The sequence below is a fragment of the Balaenoptera borealis genome (genome assembly GCF_965194805.1).
Source record: "Balaenoptera borealis genome assembly, chromosome: 9".
Lineage (NCBI taxonomy): Eukaryota > Metazoa > Chordata > Mammalia > Artiodactyla > Balaenopteridae > Balaenoptera > Balaenoptera borealis.
Window position 1 is genome coordinate 110,339,258 of NC_138873.1, and position 24,606 is coordinate 110,363,863.

Here is a 24,606-nt window from a genome sequence, read left to right on the forward strand (position 1 = left end):
TTGACATGTATGCTTACAATTTTAAGAGTGGAGTGTTTGAATGGATGTACAATTGAAGGACGTTTTAAGGGGAAACATTTGTGCTTCCAAGTGCGTTTAGAAAAAGATTTGATATTGAAGATTTCAGTGCCACCTATTTTATCTCATAGGTTTGTGCTTGAATATCCTTTTAAAACGCAGAATCATACTTCCGTGTTTGTGACCCATTTTTTCCAGTGAATGAAAATGTTGTCCTTACTTTGGGTTCAGTTTCACAGGATAACAGAATGTTAGGCCTGAGAGAGACTTCGGAAACAAAGAATCTCCCCTTTCACACACTGCTGAACAGAGAAGGAAACATGGGGGGTGTTAAGTCACTGGATTCCCTGCCCCTGCTGCCATTTTCCATTTGCAGCTGGGAGAGCTTGGAATGCATGCTGGCCCCCTACCATCCCACCAGACCTCTGAGGACGAACACTTAGTCAGTCCTGCTGCTCTTCTGTCCTCAGTTGAGGCCCAGCCCTAGCAATCTGGCTTCTAGTGTATTCCAGAGACCAGGCCCCCGGTTCGTGCCTAGTTTTGGTTACTAGATCCACGTCCCTGGATGCTTGTGGCCGAGTCCAATTCTGTTGCCCGAGTCCCTCTGGAGCTAACGCTTGGCCCTCACCAATCCCGTCCAGGAATTAGGAGTTGGATCCCTGGATCCTGACTCCCTGATCCTGAGTGCCAGATGGGAAATCCAGATGTTACCTTGTGTATCATTCTTCTTCCTGTGTTACGGGGCATCTGACTCTTACTGCTGTTCTGCATTGAATAGTTACTGCTTATGGCCCTCTTCTTTGAGTGTCTTGTTCTACCTCCTAAGCGGAACTTCCACATTTGGATCTTTTTAAAAGTACCTGTTCCATACCAAGGGACAGATCTCATTTTAATTCTCATTAACTCTTCTGAGGCTGATGTGTACACAGTAAAAGTGTATCAGTTTCCTAGGGCTGCTGTAACAAGGTGCCACAGACCGGGTGGTCTAAACAACAGAAATTTGCTTTCTCCCAGTTCTGGAGGCTGGGACTGCAGCATCTAAGTGTCGGCAGGGTTGGTTCCTTCTGAGGGCCGTGGAAGGACCTGTCTAGGCCTCTCTCCTTGGCCTGTGCTTGGCTGTCTTCTTCCTGAGTCTTCACGTTGTCTTTTCTCTGTGTGTTTCCACGTTTCCTCTTCTTACGAGGACAGCAGGCATGTTGGATTAGGGGCCATCCTAATGAAATCCTTTTAAACTGATTATCTCTTTAAAGATCCTATCTCCAAATATGGTTGCACTCTGAGGTACTGGGGGTGAGGACTTCAACATATGACTTCTGGCAGAACACAATTCCATTCATACTAATAGTATTCACAGGAGGGGAGAGACCAAGGCCTCCGCATGTTTGTGTTCATACATGGTAAATACTCCTGTCTGGTATTTGTCTCCATTGGTTTTCATCTGTGAAAAGTATAAGATCATCAAGAATCTTACTGGGTAGTTACTTTATGAAGAGGATTGCTGTCCAAGATCAGGAAGACACAGATAGTTTGAGGCACTGCCAGAGACTAGACCCCTTGGGCATGTTTCTTAACCTTGGTAAGCCTCAAGTTCATCCTTTTAGGAACTTGGAGTAAATAACTGTACACATTCTCCGGAGTCCTCGTAAAGATTAAATGAGGTGATGGATACGGCTCTGTGTCCCTGATACACAGCAAGTGCCCAATAAGTGTTTCTATTTCTGTGACACCAAATAGGATATATAGATAATACATGTTACAGGAACTAGGGGGAAAGCTGGGGTGCTGAGGCTTCGTGTTGGAGCTGGGGAAGAATTTGGCAGGAAGAATAGATGTGGCATTTGAGTCAGAGAGATGGGCCTGAGCAATGAGAGACGGGGAGACACCCACTTCTGGCAGCAGGAAGCTTCCAGACCTGTGGAAGGAAAGAGCCCAGAGGCCACCGATCAAGAGAACAGCTTTGATCCCAGTTTTAAGGACTGGATTACCTTGGGCAATAGAATGAGAGGGATAGAGCATATCAGTGATCTTCATCCTTGAATGCACTTTAGAATCTCCTGGAGAGCTTAGAGATGATCATAGTAAGTGAAGTAAGTCAGACGGAGAAAGACAAACACCATATAACATCACTTATATGAGGAATCTGAAATATGACACAAATGAACTTATCTATGAAACAGAAACAGACTCCCAGACATAGAGAACAGACTTGTGCTTGCCAAGGGGGAGGGGAGCTAGGGGAGGGAAGGATTGGGAGTTTGGCATTAGCAGATACAAACTATTATGTATGGAATGGATAAACAACAAGGTCCTACTATAGAGCACAGGGAACTATATCCAGTCTCCTGGGATAAACCGTAATGGAAAATAATAGAAAAAAGGATATATATACATGTATAACTGAGTTTCTTGGCTGTACAGCAGAAATTAACACAACATTGTAAATCATCTATACTTCAATTTTTAAAAAAAAGTGTTGAGGCAGCACCAAAAGGGAGTCTGATTTGGTCAGTGTGCGGTCAGGCCCTGGTTTATTTTAGTGTGTGTGGCTGAATTGAGAACTGTAGGATTATAATCACTTGAGGAGCTTCATAAACAAGGTGCTAGTGTTCAGGCCCCAAGCCCAGAGCTCCTGAGCTGACGGTTCTGAGCTGAGGCCCAGGCGTCACCATTGTTGTTTTTAGCATCTGTTTGGTGATTCCAGCGTGAGGTCAAGGTTATGACTGCCGGGCCTCATCGTCTTCAGGGACCTTTCCAAGTCTCAGACCTGACCATTCATACATTATGAAGTGCTGGTTCTTCCATGAAAGTCGTTATTTTGTACCACATGAGCATCCCAAGAAAAAGAAAATTGCTTATTTATACAGGGACACATTTGACTGGAAAAAGCATCCAAAATGACTCAACGTATGTTCAGGGGATGGAATAAAGAGTTGGCCGTGTCCAACCCAGGTAGAGCTGACCCTGGAACAACATGGGTTTGAACTGCAGGTCCACCTGTACGTGGATTTCTTTCACTAAATGCACACTACAGTGCCACACGACCCGGGGAATCCGGGATGTTTAGTTTATAAAATATAACTGCATCTCAAAGAATATCTTGGCAGGATAAACACTTTAGGCTGATATGGGCAAATATTTCTTATTATAATAGTGTTTATTATACACAAATTGGAAGACAGATCAATTTCCAGGTTAAGAGGCACTGGTTAAAGGAATGCTGTGTAAAAATTATGTTGTATATTCTTGTATTTATGACATAAAATGTTTGTGATAGTTAAGACAAAGGCATTGCTAGTTGTATGTATACTATATGGTATGTTTTTGAAAAAATGTTTACATAATATGTGTAAAGGAAACTGAAAGGATGTACATCAAAGTGTTGAGTATACTTATATCTGGACCATAAAACAGCACACATTCTTTATTTTTCCTTTTGTCTTCTTTGTATTTTTAAACTCCTACTATAAACGTATTCCTTTGTTTTAGCTTAATTTGAGTTTTCTGTTTACCATTCATTCCTTTGCTTTGCTTTTTCTCTTCATGCCTTCTATTAGATTGATCAGGTTGTTTTATGTGCTTTTTCACTTATTTTAGAGCTTAGGGCATTATACATTCCTTTGGTATTCTTTAATGTAAACCTGAGCTCTTCAGTGCAATACTTAGTTTTATAATTTGTTAGCAAAACTCTAAAATTAAATCATTATCCCTGTGAAAGATGACTTTAGCAAGCTTTAACATTCCTCTAAAATTTACTGTTTTTTTCCACCGTCTACGTTATTGTTATCTAGAATAGGTTCAGATTGTCTTTCCACATTCGTATAAGTAGATAATGCTTACTTAAATTTACCAACGTGTTTAACATGTTTAACTGATTTCATGTTCATCGTTACATTTTACATCTCACTTTTCTTTCCACCTTCATTTCTCTTCTTGTCAGAGCATATCTTTAATTTATTCTTCCAGTGAGAGTCTGGGAGTGGTAAAATACCATTAGTTTGTTATCATTCCTTGCAGGACGTCCTAGTAGTGTGTTCAGCATAGGTTTTTTCTCTTCCATAGAGATAAGAGATAGTAAAAATACTATTTATTTTTTGGAATAAATTTTATATTATTTTACAGAAGAGAAGGGAGGATTATAGGTGTGTTTTATCTTGACCTGAAGCACATATATCATTTTTTAAGAAGAAAATTTTTTAATTAATTGAGGGAGGACTAAACAAACAAAAAATACGGTGGCCCTTAATCATAGTATAAAACAAAGAAAATCCTTGCCTTTTGTGATTTGCTTGGAAATTCAATTGAGGTAGAACTTAGGGAACCTCGATTTCTGGGAAATCACTGGTTCCGATATGTTTTGTTTTGTTTAGTTCATAAAAAGGTTTGAAAAGTTCTTCTAACAAAAACAGAAAAAAGGACAACAAATGGGATAAAAATAAATAGAAAGGGAAATTAGGTCTTGTGTTAATGAGGTAAAACTGTAAGTTATTATATAGCATTTAATTAATTAGCATGTGCATCATGTAAATAATCTTCCACCTCTCCTTGGTGATGTGCTTTCTTTAATAACTTGCTGTTTGAAGTCTTGTCATTTCTAACATTTCTACTCAGCCCTTTGAACTAGTTGTTTTCTTTTTTTTTCTCAGTTTGAGGATTTCGGTAAAACTTGCCTGATAGAGTGATCTTTTCTGTTTTTGTTTTTTGAATTTAATTTTATTTACTTTTTTATACAGCAGGTTCTTATTAGTCATCCATTTTATACATATCAGTGTATACATGCCAATCCCAATCTCCCAATTCATCCCACCACCACCCCCGCCGCTTTCCCCTCTTGGTGTCCATACGTTTGTTCTCTGCATCTGTGTCTCAATTTCTGCCCTGCAAACCGGTTCATCTGTACCATTTTTCTAGTTTCCGAATATATGCGTTAACATACGACATTTGTTTTTCTCTTTCTGACTTACTTCACTCTGTATGACAGTCTCTAGATCCATCCACATCTCTACAAATGACCCAATTTCATTCCTTTTCATGGCTGAGTAATATTCCATTGTATATATGTACCACATCTTCTTTATCCATTTGTCTGTCGATGGGCATTTAGGTTGCTTCCATGACCTGGCTATTGTAAATAGTTCTGTAATGAACATTGGGGTGCATGTGTCTTTTTGAATTATGGTTTTCTCTGGGTATATGCCCAGTAGTGGGATTGCTGGGTCGTATGGTAATTCTAGTTTTAGTTTTTTAAGGAACCTCCATACTGTTCTCCATAGTAGCTGTATCAATTTACATTCCCACCAACAGTGTATGAGGGTTCCCTTTTCTCCACACCCTCTCCAGCATTTGTTGTTTGTAGATTTTCTGATGATGCCCATTCTAACTGGTGTGAGGTGATACCTCATTGTAGTTTTGATTTGCATTTCTCTAATAATTAGTGATGTTGAGCAGCTTTTCATGTGCTTCTTGGCCATCTGTATGTCTTCTTTGGAGAAATGTCTATTTAGTCTTCTGCCCATTTTTGGATTGGGTTGTTTATTTCTTTAATATTCAGCTGCATGAGCTGTTTATATATTTTGGAGATTAATCCTTTGTCCGTTGATTCATTTGCAAATATTTTCTTCCATTTTGAGGGTTGTCTTTTCGTCTTGTTTATGGTTTCCTTTGCTGTGCAAAAGCTTTTAAATTTCATTAGGTCCCGTTTGTTTCTTTTTCTTTTTCTTTCCATTACTCTAGGAGGTGGATCAAAAAAGATCTTGCTGTGATTTATGTCAAAGAGTGTTCTTCCTGTGTTTTCCTCTAAGAGTTTTATAGTGTACGGTCTTACATTTAGGTCTCTAATCCATTTTGAGTTTATTTTTGTGTATGGTGTTAGGGAGTGTTCTATTTCGTTCTTTTACATATAGCTGTCCAGTTTTGCCAGCACCACTTATTGAAGAGACTTTTTCTCCACTGTATATCCTTGCCTCCTTTGTCATGGATTAGTTGACCATAGGTGCGTGGGTTTATCTCTGGGCTTTCTATCTTGTTCCATTGACCTGTGTTTCTGTTTTTGTGCCAGTACCATATTGTCTTGATTACTGTAGCTTTGTAATATAGTCTGAAATCAGGGAGTCTGATTCCTCCAGCTCCTTTCTTTTCCTTCAAGACTGCTTTGGCTATTCGGGGTCTTTAGTGTCTCCATACAAATTTTAAGATTTTTTTGTTCTAGTTCCGTAAAAAATGCCATTGGTAATTTGATAGGGATTGCATTGAATCTGTAGATTGCTTTGGGTAGTAGAGTCATTTTCACAGTATTGATTCTTCCAATCCAAGAACATGGTATATCTCTCCATCTGTTGGTATCATCTTTAATTTCTTTCATCAGTGTCTTATAGTTTTCTGCATACAGGTCTTTTGTCTCCCTACATAGGTTTCTTCCTAGGTATTTTATTCTTTTTGTTGCAGTGGTAAATGGGAGTGTTTCCTTAATTTCTCTTTCAGATTTTTCATCATTGGTGTTTGGGAATGCAAGAGATTTCTGAGCATTAATTTTGTATCCTGCAGCTTTACCAAATTCATTGATTAGCTCTAGTAGTTTTCTGGTGGCATCTTTAGGATTCTCTATGTATAGTATCATGTCACCTGCAAACAGTGACAGTTTTACTTCTTCTTTTCCAATTTGTATTCCTTTTATTTCTTTTTCTTCTCTGATTGCCATGGTTAGGACTTCCAAAACTATGTTGAATAATAGTGGCAAGAGTGGGCATCCTTGTGTTTTTCCTGATCTTAGAGGAAATGCTTTCAGTTTTTCACCATTGAGAATGATGTTGGCTGTGGGTTTGTCATATATGGCCTTTATTATGTTGATGTAGCTTCCCTCTATGCCCACTTTCTGGAGAGTTTTTCTCATAAATGGGTGTTGAATTTTGTCAAAAGCTTTTTCTGCATCTATTGAGATGATCATGTGGTCTTTATTCTTCAATTTGTTAATATGGTGTATCACATTGATTGATTTGCATACATTGAAGAATCCTTGCGTCCCTGGGATAAATCCCACTTGATCATGGTGTATGATCCTTTTAATATGTTGTTGGATTCTGTTTGCTAGTATTTTGTTGAGGATTTTTGCATCTATATTCATCAGTGATATTGGTCTGTAATTTTCTTTTTTTGTAGTATCTTTGTCTGGTTTTGGTATCAGGGTGATGGTGGCCTCATAGAATGAGTTTGGGAGTGTCCCTTCCTCTGCAGTTTTTTGGAAGAGTTTGAGAAGTATAGGTGTTAGCTCTTCTCTAAATGTTTGATAGAGTTCACCTGTGAAGCCATCTGGTTCTGGACTTTTGTTTGTTGGAAGATTTTTAATCACAGTTTCAATTTCATTACTTGTGATTGGTCTGTTCATATTTTCTATTTCTTCCTGGTTCAGTCTTGGGAGGTTATACCTTTCTAAGAATTTGTCCATTTCTTCCAGGTTGTCCATTTTATTGGCATAGAGTTGCTTGTAGTAGACTCTTAGGATGCTTTGTATTTCTGCGGTATCTGTTGTAACTTCTCCTTTTTCATTTCTAATTTTATTGATTTGAGTCCTCTCCCTCATTTTCTTGATGAATCTGGCTGATGGTTTATCAATTTTGTTTATCTTCTCAAAGAACCATGTTTTAGTTTTATTAATCTTTCCTATTTTTTTCTTTGTTTCTATTTCATTTATTTCTGCTCTGATCTTTATGATTTCTTTCCTTCTGCTAACTTTGGGTTTTGTTTGTTCTTCTTTCTCTAGTTCCTTTAGGTGTAAGGTTAGATTGTTTATTTGAGATTTTTCTTGTTTCTTGAGGTATGCTTGTATAGCTATAAACTTCCCTCTTAGAACTGCTTTTGCTGCATCCTGTAGGTTTTGGATCATCGTGTTTTCATTGTCCTTTGTCTCTAGGTATTTTTTGATTTCCTCTTTGATTTCTTCAGTGATCGCTTGGTTATTTGGTAACGTACTGTTTAGCCTCCATGTGTTTGTGTTTTTTTTATGTTTTTTTTTCCCTGTAATTGATTTCTGATCTCATAGCATTGTGGTCAGAAAAGATGCTTGATATGATTTCAATTTTCTTAAATTTACTGAGGCTTGATTTGTGACCCAAGATGTGATCTATCCTGGAGAATGTTCTGTGAACACTTGAGAAGAAAGTGTAATCTGCTGTTTTTGGATGGAATGTCCTATAAATATCAATTAAATCTATTTGGTCTATTGTGTCATTTAACGCTTGTGTTTCCTTATTAATTTTCTGTTTGGATGATCTGTCCATTGGTGTAAGTGAGGTGTTAAAGTCCCCCACTATTATTGTGTCACTCTCTATTTCCTCTTTTATAGCTGTTAGCAGTTGCCTTATGTATTCAAGTGCTCCTATGTTGGGTGCATATATATTTATAATTGTTATATCTTCTTCTTGGATCGATCCCTTGATCATTATATAGTGTCCTTCTTTGTCTCTTGTAACATTCTTTATTTTAAAGTCTATTTTATCTGATATGAGTATCACTACTCCAGCTTTCTTTTGATTTCCATTTTAATGGATTATCTTTTTCCATTCCCTCACTTTCAGTCTGTATGTGTCCCTAGGTCTGAAGTGGGTCTCTTGTAGATAGCATATATATGGGTCTTGTTTTTGTATCCATTCAGCGAGCCTGTGTCTTTTGGTTGGAGCACTTAATCCATTCACGTTTAAGGTAATTATTGATATGTATGTTCCTATTACCATTTTCTTAATTGTTTTTGGTTTGTTTTTGTAGGTCCTTTTCTTCTCTTGTGCTTCCCACTTAGAGAAGTTCCTTTAGCATTTATTGCAGAGCTGGTTTGGTGGTGCTGAATTCTCTTAGCTTTTGCTTGTCTGTAAAGCTTTTGATTTCTCCATCGAATCTGAATGAGATCCTTGCTGGGTAGAGTAATCTTGGTTGTAGATTTTTCCCTTTCATCACTTTAAATATATCATGCCACTCCCTTCTGGCTTGTAGAGTTTGTGCTGAGAAATCAGATGTTAACCTTATGGGAGTCCCCTTGTTTGTTATTTGTCGTTTTTCCCTTGCTGCTTTCAATAATTTTTCTTTGTCTTTAATTTTTGCCAATTTGATTACTATGTGTCTTGGCATGTTTCTCCTTGGGTTTATCCTGTATGGGACTCTCTGTGCTTCTTGGACTTGGGTGGCTATTTCCTTTCCCATGTTAGGGAAGTTTTCAAGTATAATCTCTTCAGATATTTTCTCGAGTCCTTTCTCTCTCTCTTCTCCTTCTGCGACCCCTATAACGCGAATGTTGTTGTGTTTAATGTTGTCCCAGAGGTCTCTTAGGCTGTGTTCATTTCTTTTCATTCTTTTTTCTTTATTTTCTTCTGCAGCAGTGAATTCTACCATTCTGTCTTCCAGGTCACTTATCCGTTCTTCTGCCTCAGTTATTCTGCTATTGATTCCTTCTAGTGTATTTTTCATTTCAATTATTGTGTTGTTCATCTCTGTTTGTTTGTTCTTTAATTCTTCTAGGTCTTTGTTAATCATTTCTTGCATCTTCTCGATCTTTGCCTCCATTCTTTTTCCGAGGTCCTGGATCATCTTCACTATCATTATTCTGAATTCTTTTTCTGGAAGGTTTCCTATCTCCACTTCATTTAGTTGTTTTTCTGGGGTTTTATCTTGTTCTTTCATCTGGTACATAGCCTTCTACCTTTTCATCTTGTCTATCTTTCTATGAATGTGGTTTTTGTTCCACAGGCTGCAGGATTGTAGTTCTTTTTGCTTCTGCTGTCTGCCCTCTGGTGGATGAGGCTATCTCAAATTAGTTGTTTTCTTAGTGGAGAAATAACTCATATCCATGACTACAGGAATCTTATGTATTTGGGCCATAGGTTAATAGAAAAAGGTATCATTATTCACCAGATAGCATTGCTTTAACTGTAGTTCTATAAAGACAAATAAATATATCCCCTTAATGGATTTTGAACTTACCAATCAGATTTTAAACGGCCATCATATCAAAGTGAAAAAGCCAAGTAGCACACCATTTGAAACTATTTCCAGTTTATAGTTACAAGGCTGCCTAAGCTAAAGAAATTAAAAACAAATAGAGCCAATTTCCACTGCCAAAAACCTGTAAATTGTGGATCTAGGTAACATTTATTTAACAAGGCATCACTGAGTTTGCATAAAGGAGAAACATCCAAATGCCAGAAATGAAATGAGAAAACCATATACATAGGGACATGGAGTGATGCTTCAGCAAGGCCTCTGGTTGAATGAAACCTCGTGGTGCCTGGGGCTTTGAGCAGCCCGGGGCTGTGAGGGGCAGAGCTGCCCTACACGAGGCAGGTAATTGGAACTGGCATCTCTGCACGAGGCCATGATCCTCCGAGAGCTTCCCCCACCATGAAAAGAAAATTAATATGAAACTTCACACAGCTCGGGTAAATGAGGAACCTTGTTTTTGTCTGAACCCTGGGTGAAAAAACAGTAAATCTCTTGTAAGAAATTGAAATCACATCTTCTGTTCCTAAGGTAGATTGTGTAGACTGAATTTATATTGCCTACATTGTGATTGAATCTCAAGGCAAGAAATTAACATTCCATTTGGTCCTTGGTCAGTGATATCTTCAAGCTCAAAAGACTTCCATTCCTTTATAATCAATGGCTTAAGTTCCAAAGAACAGACAAGTGCTAAGAAATGGTCCCCAGAGAACCAATGTTTGGGCTTTATCAATTGGATTTCTTTTTCTTTTGACATGGTTTCTGTATTTTACAGAGCAGGGCAGTAATGGCTGAAGCATTTACGCCAGGCTTTAGGCTGAAATGGTCAACTTCTGATCATCCTTTAAAATATCTCAGCACCAAGAAAAGCACTCAATTTCATTTCATTTTATATGATTAATGTATGTTATTGAAGTATAGTTGATTTACAGTGTTGTGTTAATTCTTGCTGTACAGCAAAGCGATTCAGTTATACACATATGTACATTCTTTTTCACATGCTTTTCCCTTACGGGTTATCACAGGGTATCGAATAGAGTTCCCTGTGCTCTACAGCAGGACCTTGTTGTTGATCCAACCTACGTATGATACTTTGCATTCGCTAACCCCAGACTCCCACTCCATCCCCCTCCCCCCTCCCCCTTGGCAACCACACGTCTGTTCTCTATGTCTGGGAGTCTGTTTCCGTTTCATAGATAAGTTCATTTGTGTCATATTTTAGATTCCTCATATAAGCAATATCATATGGTATTTGTCTTTGTCTGACTTATTGCACTTAGTGTGATCATCTCTAGGTCCATCCATGTTGCAGCAAACAGCATTAGCACTCAATTTCCACTTGTCCTACTTTGCTAGGTCTCCTCTAGGAAATGTGTAGGATCATAGGATCAGTCAGAGGGTATGAATTGAGGAAACATTCTGTGGTGGGTGAGTTGGGCTTACAAAGTAATCACCGCCCATAACAGGGATTTACCTTTTCTTTCTCTCTTGACTCTCCCTTTCATAACCCAGTCATCTTTTCCCCTAATCTCCCTACAGATATCCTCCCTGAAATGTTCCCACCACACCCTGGCCCATATCCTGCCACTACCTGACATTTTGGCATATTTGCTATTCTGATCCCCTTTATTCTATGCCCAGATAAAGGTATGGATCATGGTCTGGGAGGCCTAGGACCGCCAGCTTAGAAGACAACACAGATCAAGGAAAGCTGTGTGACCAGTTCTCCCTGGAAGATCCCTTTCACACACACACTGTGAGACAGAACAGCGACTTTCCTAGGGGACCTGTATTCATTTATACAGCAAATGGTTTCATTAGAACAACTTGAAAACAATGATTCTCATGTCTGTATTTCAGAATTTCAGGGTGATTTGGGGTCCAGAAGATACTTGATAGCATCACATTCTTTGAGTGTTTTTTTACCTTTTAAACTTTCTCAGGCTGGACAGTTTATAGACAGAGTTGCTTCTCGAATCCAACATATCTGTGTGGGAAAACTATAAATCCTGATAGGTTGCAACCTTATGACTCAGGAAATGGCAAGTGTGAAAGAAGCTCTCAATCCTGGAAAAAAAATGAGTTAGATATATTATTTCCCCAAATCCTAACATTTTATTCATTCTCATGTCTTTAGAACTAACCTTGCCTGCCGTAATGCTACTGTTATCCCCACAAAGGCCCCTAGTTGTATTTTGAATGTTGCTTTATTGATTTATTATATATACAATTAGGATTTCCCAGAAGATGTCATTTGAACTTTGTGTTTTGTTTTGTTTGTTTTATTGTAACTTAGAATCCCCCAGAAGAGTTGTTTCAGTGTGGTATGTAGATCTAAGTAAATGGAAGACCTTGATACAGTAGTATATCCATGTGGGTCAGGAAGGGAGGGTGTCTGAGCTGGGGCTTCATGACAGCAGAGTCCCAAACATCCCAGTGACAGAGCAGGACATGGGACAGTGCCTGTCACTACAGAAACTGCCCGAAAGGTCTACGTGGTCCTGAACATCAACTCTGAATCTACAAAATGGAATCCCATACTTACCTCCCTTGCTTTTTGCTTAGGGTGTCTTAACCAATCAAAATAAAGAGTATTAATAACATAGCATTTCTCCAACTAGTATTTCTGCAAAGCAGTGAGAGGTTTAGTAAGTGTGATGCCAAACATAAGTGTTTGTGCTCAAATATCAGTAAGTTTGGCCAGTGCTAACGTTGGCTACAAATTTCCTTCATGTAGGACTTCTCACCACCTTTCATGGATGCAGTGCGTCCTGGATACATTTAATCAGGGTCACTTTCATTGTGCACCATCTGTTAACATTTCCATAAACTGTTGTTCTGAGGTCAAGGCATGGAGCAATGCCAGGGCCTCATGAAGGACCACAGCCTGTAGCATCCTGTGCCTTTTTAACTGGTGTAGCTTCATCGTCCTCAGTCGCAAACCACCAAGAGCACAGTCTTATACTAATACTAGGGAACGTTAGTTTCCAAATTTAAAGATGTGTGATCTAAAGCAAGATTAGCTTCAATTATTATTGTTATTCAGATTCTTCCTCTGCCACTGACGAGATGTGTCACTTATATGTAAGCCTCAGTTTCCTCCTTTGTAATATGGGAAGAATAATAGCATTCAGCCTTCAAGGCAGAGACCTGGCTTAGCTTTCTTCTCTTTACTTTAGTGCTTAGTATACTCAAGGTTCAGAATTTTTGCTGGAGGAAAGAAATTATGAATGCATGCATGCAAGGATCAGTGAAACTTGCAAAGAATAACAAGATAAAGTCCAGCATAGACTCTCCTTTTAAGACCTACAGGGAAATGAAAAACAATGAAGAGGTCCATGTGGATTGGGTTTAGTCAGTGGAAATATCTCAGAGCATGAACTTGTGTTTATGGCATAAACTTTCATGGAGAATGTATTCTGCTACTGGTAAAGATTAAGAACCCTGATTTTACTAAGAGGATATGGGGTTTACACATGTATAGACTGGCAGACAATATATTTATCCTCTTCTGCCCAAAGTTTGTCCTGCTGTTGATTCTTTTTTTTTTCATCTTTATTGGAGTATAATTGCTTCACAATGGTGTGTTAGTTTCTGCTGTATAACAAAGTGAATCAGTTATACATATACATATATCCCCATATCTCCTCCCTCTTGCATCTCCCTCCCTCCCACCCTCCCTATCCCACCCCTCTAGGTGGTCACAAAGCACGAGCTGATCTCCCTGTGCTATGCGGCTGCTTCCCACTAGCTATCTATTTTACATTTGGTGCTGTATATATGTCCATGCCACTCTCTCACCCTGTCACATCTCACCCCTCCCCCTCCCCATATCCTCAAGTCCATTCTCTAGTAGGTCTGTGTCTTTATTCCCATCTTGCCACTAGGTTCTTCATGACCTTTTTTTTTTTTTTTCCTTAGATTCCATATTCTTAAGTGCCGATGCATTAAAACAATACAGTGTGGCTCACAAAACAGGTAAAACCAGTAGAGAGAGTGGCAAGGTGTTATTTCCACCTGGGTGGTCTTCAGTCTGTAGCCCCATAGAGAAGTAGATGCTTTACTTACATCCCATCAGAAGTTTGCAATGTAGTTTATAACTTCATTATTTAAAATTACTCAGTATATTTGTCTACATGGAAGCATACCTTTCTTTTTTTATAAGATAAGTTTGTGAGCATTCGAGGACATTACATAGACAAGTCTGTTGGGAAATAATATATACATTTACTGTGCAGTATTTCAGTGCTACTTTCCTTAATACGCTAGTATTATGTAGAACTTAGAAATTCAATACATATCGATTATTACTTCAAAGTGCACTAGTAAGAGATTTGGATTTTAAATCAGATTTTTTTTTGAATTAATACTAGGACTGTGGAGGAAAAAAAACACCTGATTTCCAGAGTACTATATGGGATTAATATTTCAACATTAACAATATTGGCATTTGATTGTAATAATTTTTACCTCCATTTTCCACCTGTTGTATTAGTACTGAAGTTTAATTTGAATACTAAAGCTTGGTGAAGTGGAAGCAGTGGGTTGATGATGTGGGAGTTTAGTTTCCAGGACAGACCAGTCTTGGTATTTACTTCATATCTGTTTCCATAAATGGTTGATTCTCTTGTAATGCTCTCCATCCTGGTCACCTCTCAGATTTGTTTTACAACCCATGAACATGCTTTAGGGAATATGAAATACCTGCATATACATTATTTTTACAATTTACAGCATTATCTGTATTAAAATTCAAAAAAGTAATGATTACCTGCACATTCGTATGCTTAAATTAAAATTATGTGTACCTCTTGTTTTCGTTATGGTGGAGGAAAATATAATCCCTTAATTCCTTTTTCTCCGATGAAGTAGGAGTTTGCATCTTATCTAAAAGAAGGTATAGCTCTTCATAGTCTGGAAATGTTGTACCATGTCACATATAGTAGGAAAGAAATCCCAGAGCCATATATGTGTGTGTGTATATGTGTGTGTGTGTGTGTGTGTGTGTGTATATATATATATGTATACAAATATATATATATATGTATTTGCCTCTGCTAGGAAAATACAGCAACAGGAAGAGGGAATCTACCTTTAAAAGTTTATGTAATAGGAGGAAAATATTATATAAAGAATATATAATATGCACAAAAATAGCCTAACCTCAAATATTTCTTCAGGAAGAAACAAAACATTTTTTTCTCCACAAATCAGAGCTGTAATAATAAGGAATGCTCTCATTTAATTGATTTTAACAGTACTGCACAAAAGCAGAAGAGTTATGCTTTAAGAAGTCATCCTATGGGCTAGTGGCCATTTGGTTGTCATAAAAATCCTTTATTTAGCCCTCTCCACAAATAAGCTCACAGCGGGAGAAAGGACACTAGTTAGAGTGACTGGGGGATAAGCAAACAGAAGGAATGGCTGGGAGCGGTGTCATCTGGCAGAGAGCTTATTTCCTGAATCCCGTGGATCTGGTTAAAAGCCAACAGAGATGCCAATATGCTTCTGCTCAGTAAGTGCTACCAGGCTCCAGGCCACTAGGCCTGGAGGCTTGTGCACCGTGTCCTATCCAGTCAGTGCCTGCATAGCTGCTCAGTGCCCGCGATGACCTGAGCCGGTCATGCAGAGTGACTTTCTCCTGCTCAACCAGCATCCCTTCGTTTCCATCTTCTGCCGCTGCTGACCTCCGGGTGGTTCAACAGCCTAAGCCGAGGGCAGGAGGAGCCACTGTGTGCGCTTCTTGTATGATCTTGAACTTGTTTCAAAGCCAGGCTGACAGTCCCCAGGCTGGATTTCTCTGCGAGTTGCTGTCATGTGTGCCCCCGGTTTACCCGTGTCTTCAGAAGGGTGGGAAGACGTGAGGGCTGCAGACCCCGAAGAGGGGACCATGGAGGCCCCGAGAGCAGGTGCCGGTAAGCTGGACCAGAGTCTGGGGCGTGGGAATCCCACTTCATTGTTTCATCTGGTTGGACGCAAGTCTGTGTTTAACGCTCCCTCTCTCTCTGTCTTTCCTGAGTAAATATTCCCGGTGTGCGTCAGGTAGGATGTGATTTTGTTCCGTTTTCTCAACAGAGCCAAGTTTCCAGCTACCAACTTGATCGTCAGCCTTTCTCTCTGAAAAGTCATGATGAGATTTACAAGATAGCCCTAAATATTTTAAGATGATTAATCAAATTTGTGATTTGTTTTCTTGCATAATAGCTAGGTCCAGAAACATGTAAATATTAAATGTCACTGTGCTCTGAAAATAAGGGAAAACAATAACTAGTTGTTTAATTGTGTGCATGACTTTTGTTTGTAGTCAACGTTTTCTGTGCTTTGCGATCGCCTGTTCAAACAAAGAATGAGAAAGACATAAGTTGGAGTCATTATTAGCAGGAAATCAGTCCCCAAATAGGAAGTTTGTGTCACTTTTTCCAAGTAATGGGTCCTGAGTGCTTGTGAAAGAGCTGAAGCCTTTCCACGAACATAGGCCTTGGTGCTGACCACAGCGCCATAGGTCGATGGTATATGTGAAGGAAGCTCACCGTTGCGGTCGATGTTAGGTCTTGTATGTTCTCTCCTAAGAGAAATTAGTCTGCTGGTCTTTGGGGTGGCAGTGGTGTCACAGCTGAGTGGCAGGCTAGGAAACATGTAGCCCCAGAGAGGGATACGCGTGGTGCAAAAGGGACAGAGTGGTAGAAATGTTTTCAATGAGTAAATATTGTTAACATAAATTTCTGAATTGACGGATGAAGATAGGATCCTTTTTCCTACTTACACGTGGACAGTCGGCCTCCGTGAAGGACACTCATTACTCATCCTTGGAGTATGTGGTACCCAGATATGAGTGAAAGGTCCTTTAAAACAAGGTCAACCTTAGCCCTTCCTAATTTTGAGGTTCTATTTCGAATCTGTAATTCGGAAAGCTGTGTGTACCATTTCAGAGACCTTACTTGGTTTATCAAACATCTTTGGTTAGAAATAAAATTTGTTACCATGTAGGGGACTCAAGATAGTTACAGCAAATTAACATAAATGTACAAGATGGAATGAGAGGTAGATATTAGATGACTAGCAGTCAAATGACTTTATCATTTGGAACAAGCCCATTCCAGGTGCTAAATGAGGAAAAAAAGAAATAGGAGAAGAGAAATACAAAAAAGAAATATCTCAAAAGTCAGGCACGACGATAGCCACATGTGGTGTAAGTGTTTTAATTCCGTTGCCTACATAAGCGTATAAGATCCACAGACTCTTATATTTCCCTCGAATCAAGCTCTGCGGTGCCAGCCTCAGCGGGCGGACTTGGGTATACTGGTTGTTGAAGGTTTTGACTCTCCTTCCACTGGTTCTCCTTGGTATTCGTCCGTCTCTAGACCCTGCTGTTTGTGCGTCTTGATGACAGAGGCACAGTGGAAGAAACCAATCCAAGCCCCGTAAGTTTCGCCCCGTAAACCTGTCTGGAGGATCGTCACCGGCCCCACATGTGGCACGTAGAGATGGATGAATGTTGGCCCCCCGGCCTCACCGGCTTCCCCACCAAATCACTGGCACTTTCACAAAAGGTGGCACAACTCTGAGGTGACCTATGGATATAATCACAGCAGCTCGTACCTACCAGGTGTCATGGAAAGCTGGGCCTCCCAGTCACACGAAGCCAAGTTCAAATTCCAGCTCTGCTAGTCCTAAACCACGGACCTTGGGCAAGTTGACTGGCTTCTCTGAGCCTCATCTGTAATATGGGGTAAATAATATTGACTTTGCCTTATGCCTGTGAAAAATAAATGAATACCATTAACATGCCTATTTATCACACGATTTGACAGAGATTCATTCACCTAATGTTTATTTCCCTTTCTCTTTTCAACCAGCAACCATGTGGCCAATTTTTTATTCAAGCCAGTTTATGAAAGCATACTTGGAAGTTTGGGGTAAAGAAAAAAAACTGAAGATTCTAAGTAGAGATCCCAAATCTGTTTTTTTAAGAGGCGAAAACAATGTTCGCATTAGTCCATTTGTTTCAGGCTGATATTTTGCGCTTGCTTTGGTGACGATGAGTGAGCCGTAGTTCAGTATTAGTGTTTGCCTTATCTGGTAATTATTTTTGACCAGTATCTATAATTTTTTTTTAAATGATTTATTTATTTATTTTTGGCTGTGTTGGGTCTTCGTTTCTGTGCGAGGGCTTTCTCTAGTTGCGGCAAGCGGGGGCCACTCTTCATCGCGGTGCATGGGCCTCTCACTATCGCGGCCTCTCTTGTTGCGGAGCACAGGCTCCAGACGCGCAGGCTCAGTAATTGCGGCTCACGGGCCCAGTTGCTCCGCGGCATGTGGGATCTTCCCAGACCAGGGCTCGAACCCGTGTCCCCTGCATTGGCAGGCAGATTCTCAACCACTGGGCCACCAGGGAAGCCCCCAGTATCTATAATTTAAGTAAACACAGTGCATTTAGTTTAAATCAGCGAAACCTGGGTCTTAATTCTCTATTACCATTTGATCATTTCATCTTCTAAAACAAACTAGAAGCAGTCTGCCCCGACTTTTCAATGATAGTCCCTAGTGGATTAGACTAGAGAAGTTCGTTGTTTCTGGAAACTGAATGATATACCACGATAAACATGACATTGGAGCAGTGACATCATTACAAAGCAGCTGTTCTGTGGTATATGGTCCAGGGGGATCAAGAAATGTTGGGGAACTGGTGAGAAGACGGTGATCTCGTCTCAGTGAGAAAAGTCTAGTGGTCCGTGAGTTGTGATTGCACAGTCATCAGAGACCTGCATCTTTAAAAATACCGGAGCTGTGAGCCCACCCCATTCCCCTCGACTCCCGGCTACACCAGTTTGGGTTGTCCTTTTGCCCCCTGGAGACAATCCCCCGTGAGCTCCCTGCTGGCCGGCTGGCACAGCTGGACAAAGCTCTGTGTCCTACTCCCGGCACTTGCTCACGCACTCCTGGCTTACGCTTCCTTCTGCCCTTTGTCCTTGGGCTGAGTAAGGTCTCAGGTAGGGAGACTGAAGAAGAAATGATGGGTTTCACCGGCCTTGGCAGGACCACAGCCAGGGATTGAGATTGGCACCAAATCATCTTAGGTGAGTGCTCTGGGGGCCACCAGCCAGCAGGGGGCTGCTGGCCTTTGTCATCTTAGCCCCTGGGTGTCTCCTTGAAATGTCACTGGGGGGATAAGAGGAGGGCCTTTTCAAGCCTCTGCCTGAGTTTTCTGTCCAGTGCTGGCTTTAAGGGACCACTGCGTTTCAAGTCTCTGCCTGAAGGAAGGTAGCATGGTCTGTGCATTGTTTCAGGAAACGGTTAATCACGGACCTCCTGGAGCTTTGGTGTTTGCTAGGGTGGGGACCTCTTTAGCATAGCACAGAGCACTATAGATCAGTAATGCGGTAATCAATGAGAATCTGCACACTGCAGAGATCTGTTTTGATGACAGCAGCACTTATGGCCTTGTTTAGTGTCACCGTTGTATAATGTTGGACACTGCAGGCTTTTTTTTTTTTTTTTTTTGGTTTTGGTTTAGAATGCAAGGACCGCAGGGGCTGTTATTTAACGTTTCTTTTGCACTTCCGTGGAGTACTTATTGTGTTGTGAATTTGCTGCCATTGCTAGCTAGGGTTTAGTGATCTGATGCCAGCAGCCTCTGTTTAACTCCTCTGATGCTGCGGTTATGTTTTCTGGATTTCTGCAGCTTCTACTCCTTCATACATTGCACTCAAGAACAGGTAAACTAAACTAATATTAATCTTGTGCATAAATGTAATATTAACAGAATATTTGTTTAATTATCCAAAAGAGTAAGATATTAAAATGCTTCATTTAGATTCTATCAGTAGAGAATAAGGAATATTTTGCTTTGAACATGGAAATTACACAGATATATTATCATTTTGAAACGCAGTGGTAATCCTCTAGTTGCATTGTATGAAGTTATTTTCATGTTTTAAATGAATATCTGAAGTGTACATTTCGTTGTCTACAGTTTAGTATTTAACTCTCGACTTGATATATGTACAATAGACAATTAATTCAGAAAGTATGTATTTTCCTTTCTGATTGACCCAAGGCAGTTGTTTTCCCTGTTTACCGAATTTTACTGAAATCAGAAAGCTTCATAGTTTAATCTTCTTAAAAACAGAAAGTTGTAAGTTTGTCTGTAGATTGTTATTTCAAAGTATTTAGACAAAGGCTGCTGAGGCCAGGTTTCCCGTGACCGACAGCCCTGATTTTAGAGCACGTCGTGGAAATACCTATGTTTTTTTTTTTTTTTTTTTTTGAATTACCTATGTTTTTATGTGACGTTAAGCTGTGGACTGAAGGGAAACCTGCTCGAATAAGGGGACCAGAGAGCCCAGACAGAAAGAAGGAAAGGGCAAGGCAGTGCTTTGGGTGTGGCAGATTCGGGTGTGTGGCCTTGGACGACAGAGCAAGCCCTCCTGGTCCCCGTTTCCATCTGCCAGTTTGATAAAGACTCTGCTGGTCTTCTCAGTAGGGATGGAATCACATTTTTCAGGCGCTCAAGATCGTCTGATGGTGATGTCTGTGCAGAAGGAGAGCTTACTGTTAAGGTTTTAAAGGGATACAGTCTTCTTAATAAAGGGGGACCATAGAGCTCTTTTGGCCTTTCCTTCCCTTCACAGCGTTTTAGCAGCTGAGGCTTTTCTGAAAGGCAGCTTATGGCTTTTTTGAATTAAACTGGTAAATCTCTGGGCTCCGTTGAGAGTCTTTTGCCCCATAGGCGTTGAGGAGTTCGCAGTGTCCTGAGGGCACCTGCTGGCAGACTGCCGCCCGGGGCCGGGAGGGGCAGGAGGCGCCGCGGTCCCGCGGCAGCAATGCGGTGCTGATGCAGAGGTGCGGGTTCTGGACGCCTGCCAGGGATGCGGACCATCCTCCCTCGCAGGCAAAGCGTGTGCTCGGAGGGCAGCTTCCGCCTGCTCTTCTCAGCAGAGGACTTTCACGAGGTCCCCTTCTGCTGAGGGCAAGCTTAGGATCCAAAGACCAGAGGCAACCGGAAGAGCAGCTTCCAGCCACCTCCCCCTTGAGAAAGTGTGAAGAAGCAGTTGTCGCTGCCTGTCCTGGGCTAGTTCCCGTCCATGAGTCTAGACACAGTACGTGTTGCTTTGGGGAGAACAGAAGGATCTGATTGCAAATTGAGCTGCGTGCTTGCAGGGTGGCTGATCGTCCCTCGCTGAGGAAGGTGGCGAATCCTGTGTTCATGGTCATCATTCGTGGGTCCGGGTGACGGACAAGCCACCCTTAGGGGAAGCCTGAGGCCGGGATGGTTCCGCTCCCACACTGTGTGTGAGCGATGAAAGGTGAACAGCGTGGTGGACTCCTGTGTCCCGCTCTGAGTGACTTACAGTCTCTACACATGCACGTAGGAGGGCAGTGGCTTTATGAGTAAAGTGATTCTCCGTCGGGCGGAAGATGGTCCGCTCAGGTCTCTCCCAACTTTCTGACTTTACGTGGTGCAGTTAAGTCGTTGTGCGTGGTTGGAAAGTTCTGCAGGAAAAGGAGATGTTCTCATTTTCAAGTGCCGTCTGGGAATGTTCCTGAGGAGAGCTCTGCCAGGGGAGTGAAGGAAGGATTTGGGAAACAAAGACGAAAATCTCAGTGAACAGCAAGTATATATTCTTCCCTATACTCCTCCAGAAAATCCACAGACACTTTTAATAAATAAAATAAATACTTTCTGTTCTTCTCAATTTTCTAAGGCCAGGGAGATTGGGAAGAAGCACGTCAAATTACAACATAGAGGGATCAATGAAAGAACTAGCAATTATCTTGTAATAATATCAATAATTAAGGAGACTTAATTATCTTGCCTGTAAATTGCAGGCTAATGAAATGGGTTTAGTTTTTGGACAGCCTGCTTCAAATAGGCCATCTTTAGTCATTAAGAAGGGAATTGTCCTAATCATGTAATGAGTTGGTCAATTTGTTGCAGAAATGCAACCAAGAACTTTGAATGCCTAGTTAATTTAAATTAGTTGTTTCAGAGGAGGTTTTATATGAGTTGTATACGTTTTAAAGACCTGGAAGATAAATTCTGACAAACTCTAAACACTGGACAAATTTTAAAGCTGACTTCAGAGAAAGGGGGCATATTGATAGTAACAGATGGTGGGTTCTAGCAAACATGTTCTCAATAGGATAAGATCTGTCATAGATTTTAGACTTACTAATAGCTTTTGAAGGGGTTTTTTTTGTAACAGGAAGCTGTTAGCCTTGCAGTGTTTTTTTCTTTCTCTCTCTTTTTTTTTTCTCTAGAGAATGCTTAGCCCTTGAAGCTTACTCTTAACTTCTAAGCAGGTCCAAATTGGAACAATTTTTTATCCACTTTGAAGTTTTACTTTTATTTCAAGATTATGTTTTCTCATAACTTATTTAGGTTATATAAATTTATTACTTCTTCTGTACTTTCCCTTTTAGCAAATGTCTTTGAAATCAAGGCACTTGTCAGTGAAGAGTAGCACATCGGTACATAGTATTTCTCTTGCCTATTGATATTCAAGCCTTTTAAAAATATGCTTTATTAGAGTCTTGATAACTCACGAAATTGCTTTCTGATGTGAATTCCCTTGCCCTCTGTATGTAACCACAAAGTTCATTTTCCCTGAGTACGGTTTCTGGTTTTCCTGAGTGTCTAGCTTAAGTAGGGGTCTTAATTCAAGCCTTCCACTGAGGCTGGGGCCCTGCAGGAGAGGATCATTCCGGGAGCTAGAGGGAAGGCACCTGGGCAGTATAGCAGGTCCCAGGCTGAGTCACTCCTTCATCCAGACTCGTGAATCCTTTGCTCTTAATTTGGATACAGATCATGGACCCTTAAGAGAAGTAGAGGATGCAACATGCTCTCCCCAGAAAAACACTTAGGCACACAAAACTTTACACACAATCTTAAGGAGCGTATTGATCTCCTGAGTCTAATCAGAGACCGTGTACAAGGGCTCACATAACCCAGATTATAAAGCTTTCCTTAAAGATCACAAAAGCAAAGTACTTGACCTTTGGTGGTAGAAAAAGTCCTGCCTACCTGAAGGTAACCCATTTCTGTTCCACAGTTAGTGGATAAACCCGAGGTCCACCAACCACGGTGCGGGAATGGGGGAGAGTCTCAGGCAGGGCCCCTGCCAGTGGGTGCTAGCTGGGGTGAGCAGAGACCCTGGCCCGCTGGAGGTGGGCCCCAGGGCCCAGACCCTGCCTGGGAAGACCTGCTTCAGAATGCTGTTGCTTAAAAAAATTGATTACCATTTGATATTTTCGTGAGCTCTGTTATTGCAGGTCATAGTAGAAAATAAAATCGTTTCCAAGCTTAACTCTCTACAAGATAAATAAATGATTAGATACCTTGATATAGGTAAATGGATTAGGAATGACTGAAAATTCAATATAACAAAGCATGCCAGCATTATTTCACTGCACCTGGAGGGCCGGCCGGGGCTTGTTTCTGTTCCATACGGCTTGACAGAGACTAGTTTTTTCCTGACAAGTTAAGTCTCTTTGACCAATATGCTGTGATGCTCTGATTTCAGAGGCTAGTCTTATTCTAGCTCAGACGCATAGTTCTAGAAATCTCTGTGTAAGGTTTGCTTTAGTCTATGAGATTTTACTGTATTCAGCTATTCAGTGAAGGCATGAAAGTGATACAACAATTGAGCACAAATTAAAAGTCTCCAAAATATTGGTTTAATCTGAAGGCCCTTAGAGGACTGGTGAGAAACCCAGGTTTTGTCCTGAGGAGAAGAATCCCTCTTTGGAGTTTTTGCTTGAAGTCGTGCCTATTGAGTTTGCTGTACAGAATCTCTGAACACACTGTGTTTAGTCTCCACCAGCCCTGGCTGCTTTTACAAAGGTCGATGGCGGTGGTACGCTGTTTGTGTTCTGTGACTTAAAAGCACGTCTGGATATTTGATCTCAAATGTAATGGAATGATGATTACACTGAACAGAGATGGTAGCAGGCCCAAAGATAAGTGTGTGTGTGTGTGTGTGTGTGTGTGTGTGTGTGTGTGTAATTTTTTGTCATCAAAACTATTTGTGCGTCACTTTGGAAAACAAAACAGAACTGTCGAAATTCTTAGTAAAAAGTAAAATTGTAAAGGCTAGCAAGATGTTGTCTTTCAATGTTTCGGCCCCTTCCCACAGTAGAAAATGCAAACTAGCCAAGCAAGAGTAATACAGAGTTTCTCATTTGAAAAATAAGTATTTAACCATTAAAATACAGTTGCAACAATTACCTTAATCCAAGTTCTCTAAAACTATATTTCGAATATGAATAATAAGCCATTTTTACCTAAAACTAAATTCTGCTTACCGTCTTGCCAGGTAGAAAGAAAATGAGGTTGAGTTTGGGAGATGCTACTAATTGACTCATTTTAAAATGGAGATGAGCCTTTAATTTGATTTAAAGTACGTATTAAATAAACCTCTGTGTATTGGGGGAAAGTTTAAGGTAAACTCTGATTTTTTTCTTAACATTGGAACGATTATAATCACTATAGTATCTTGGTATTTCTTGTAGATTCTATTCGTTTCTCCAGCCCCTTCTTGCTGTGATCAGGGAGGCTAAAATATAGGTTTCTTTATATGGAAATAGGTGCAGTATAATGATCTTATGCTGTTA

The 24,606-nt window shown here is 40.4% G+C and overlaps 1 protein-coding gene across 35 annotated transcripts in view; it reads left to right on the forward strand.

The window, feature by feature from the left end:
• The window catches only part of RIMS1 (regulating synaptic membrane exocytosis 1), a 467,002-nt gene that overhangs the window by 265,918 nt on the left and 176,478 nt on the right, over positions 1-24,606 (forward strand). For 19 of the 35 annotated variants that reach the window (XM_082404985.1, XM_082404983.1, XM_082405015.1 and 16 more), the window contains exon 1: positions 11,154-15,908. The exons of 10 other annotated variants lie outside the window; for them this stretch is intronic. In XM_082404985.1, coding sequence (XP_082261111.1) covers positions 15,809-15,908 — 100 coding nt within the window. In that variant the 5' untranslated portion in view covers positions 11,154-15,808. Of the gene's footprint in view, positions 1-11,152; positions 15,909-19,081; positions 19,710-24,606 lie in introns of those variants that run through there. 6 more of the 35 variants (XM_082405000.1, XM_082404986.1, XM_082405004.1 and 3 more) reach the window with 4 other exon arrangements.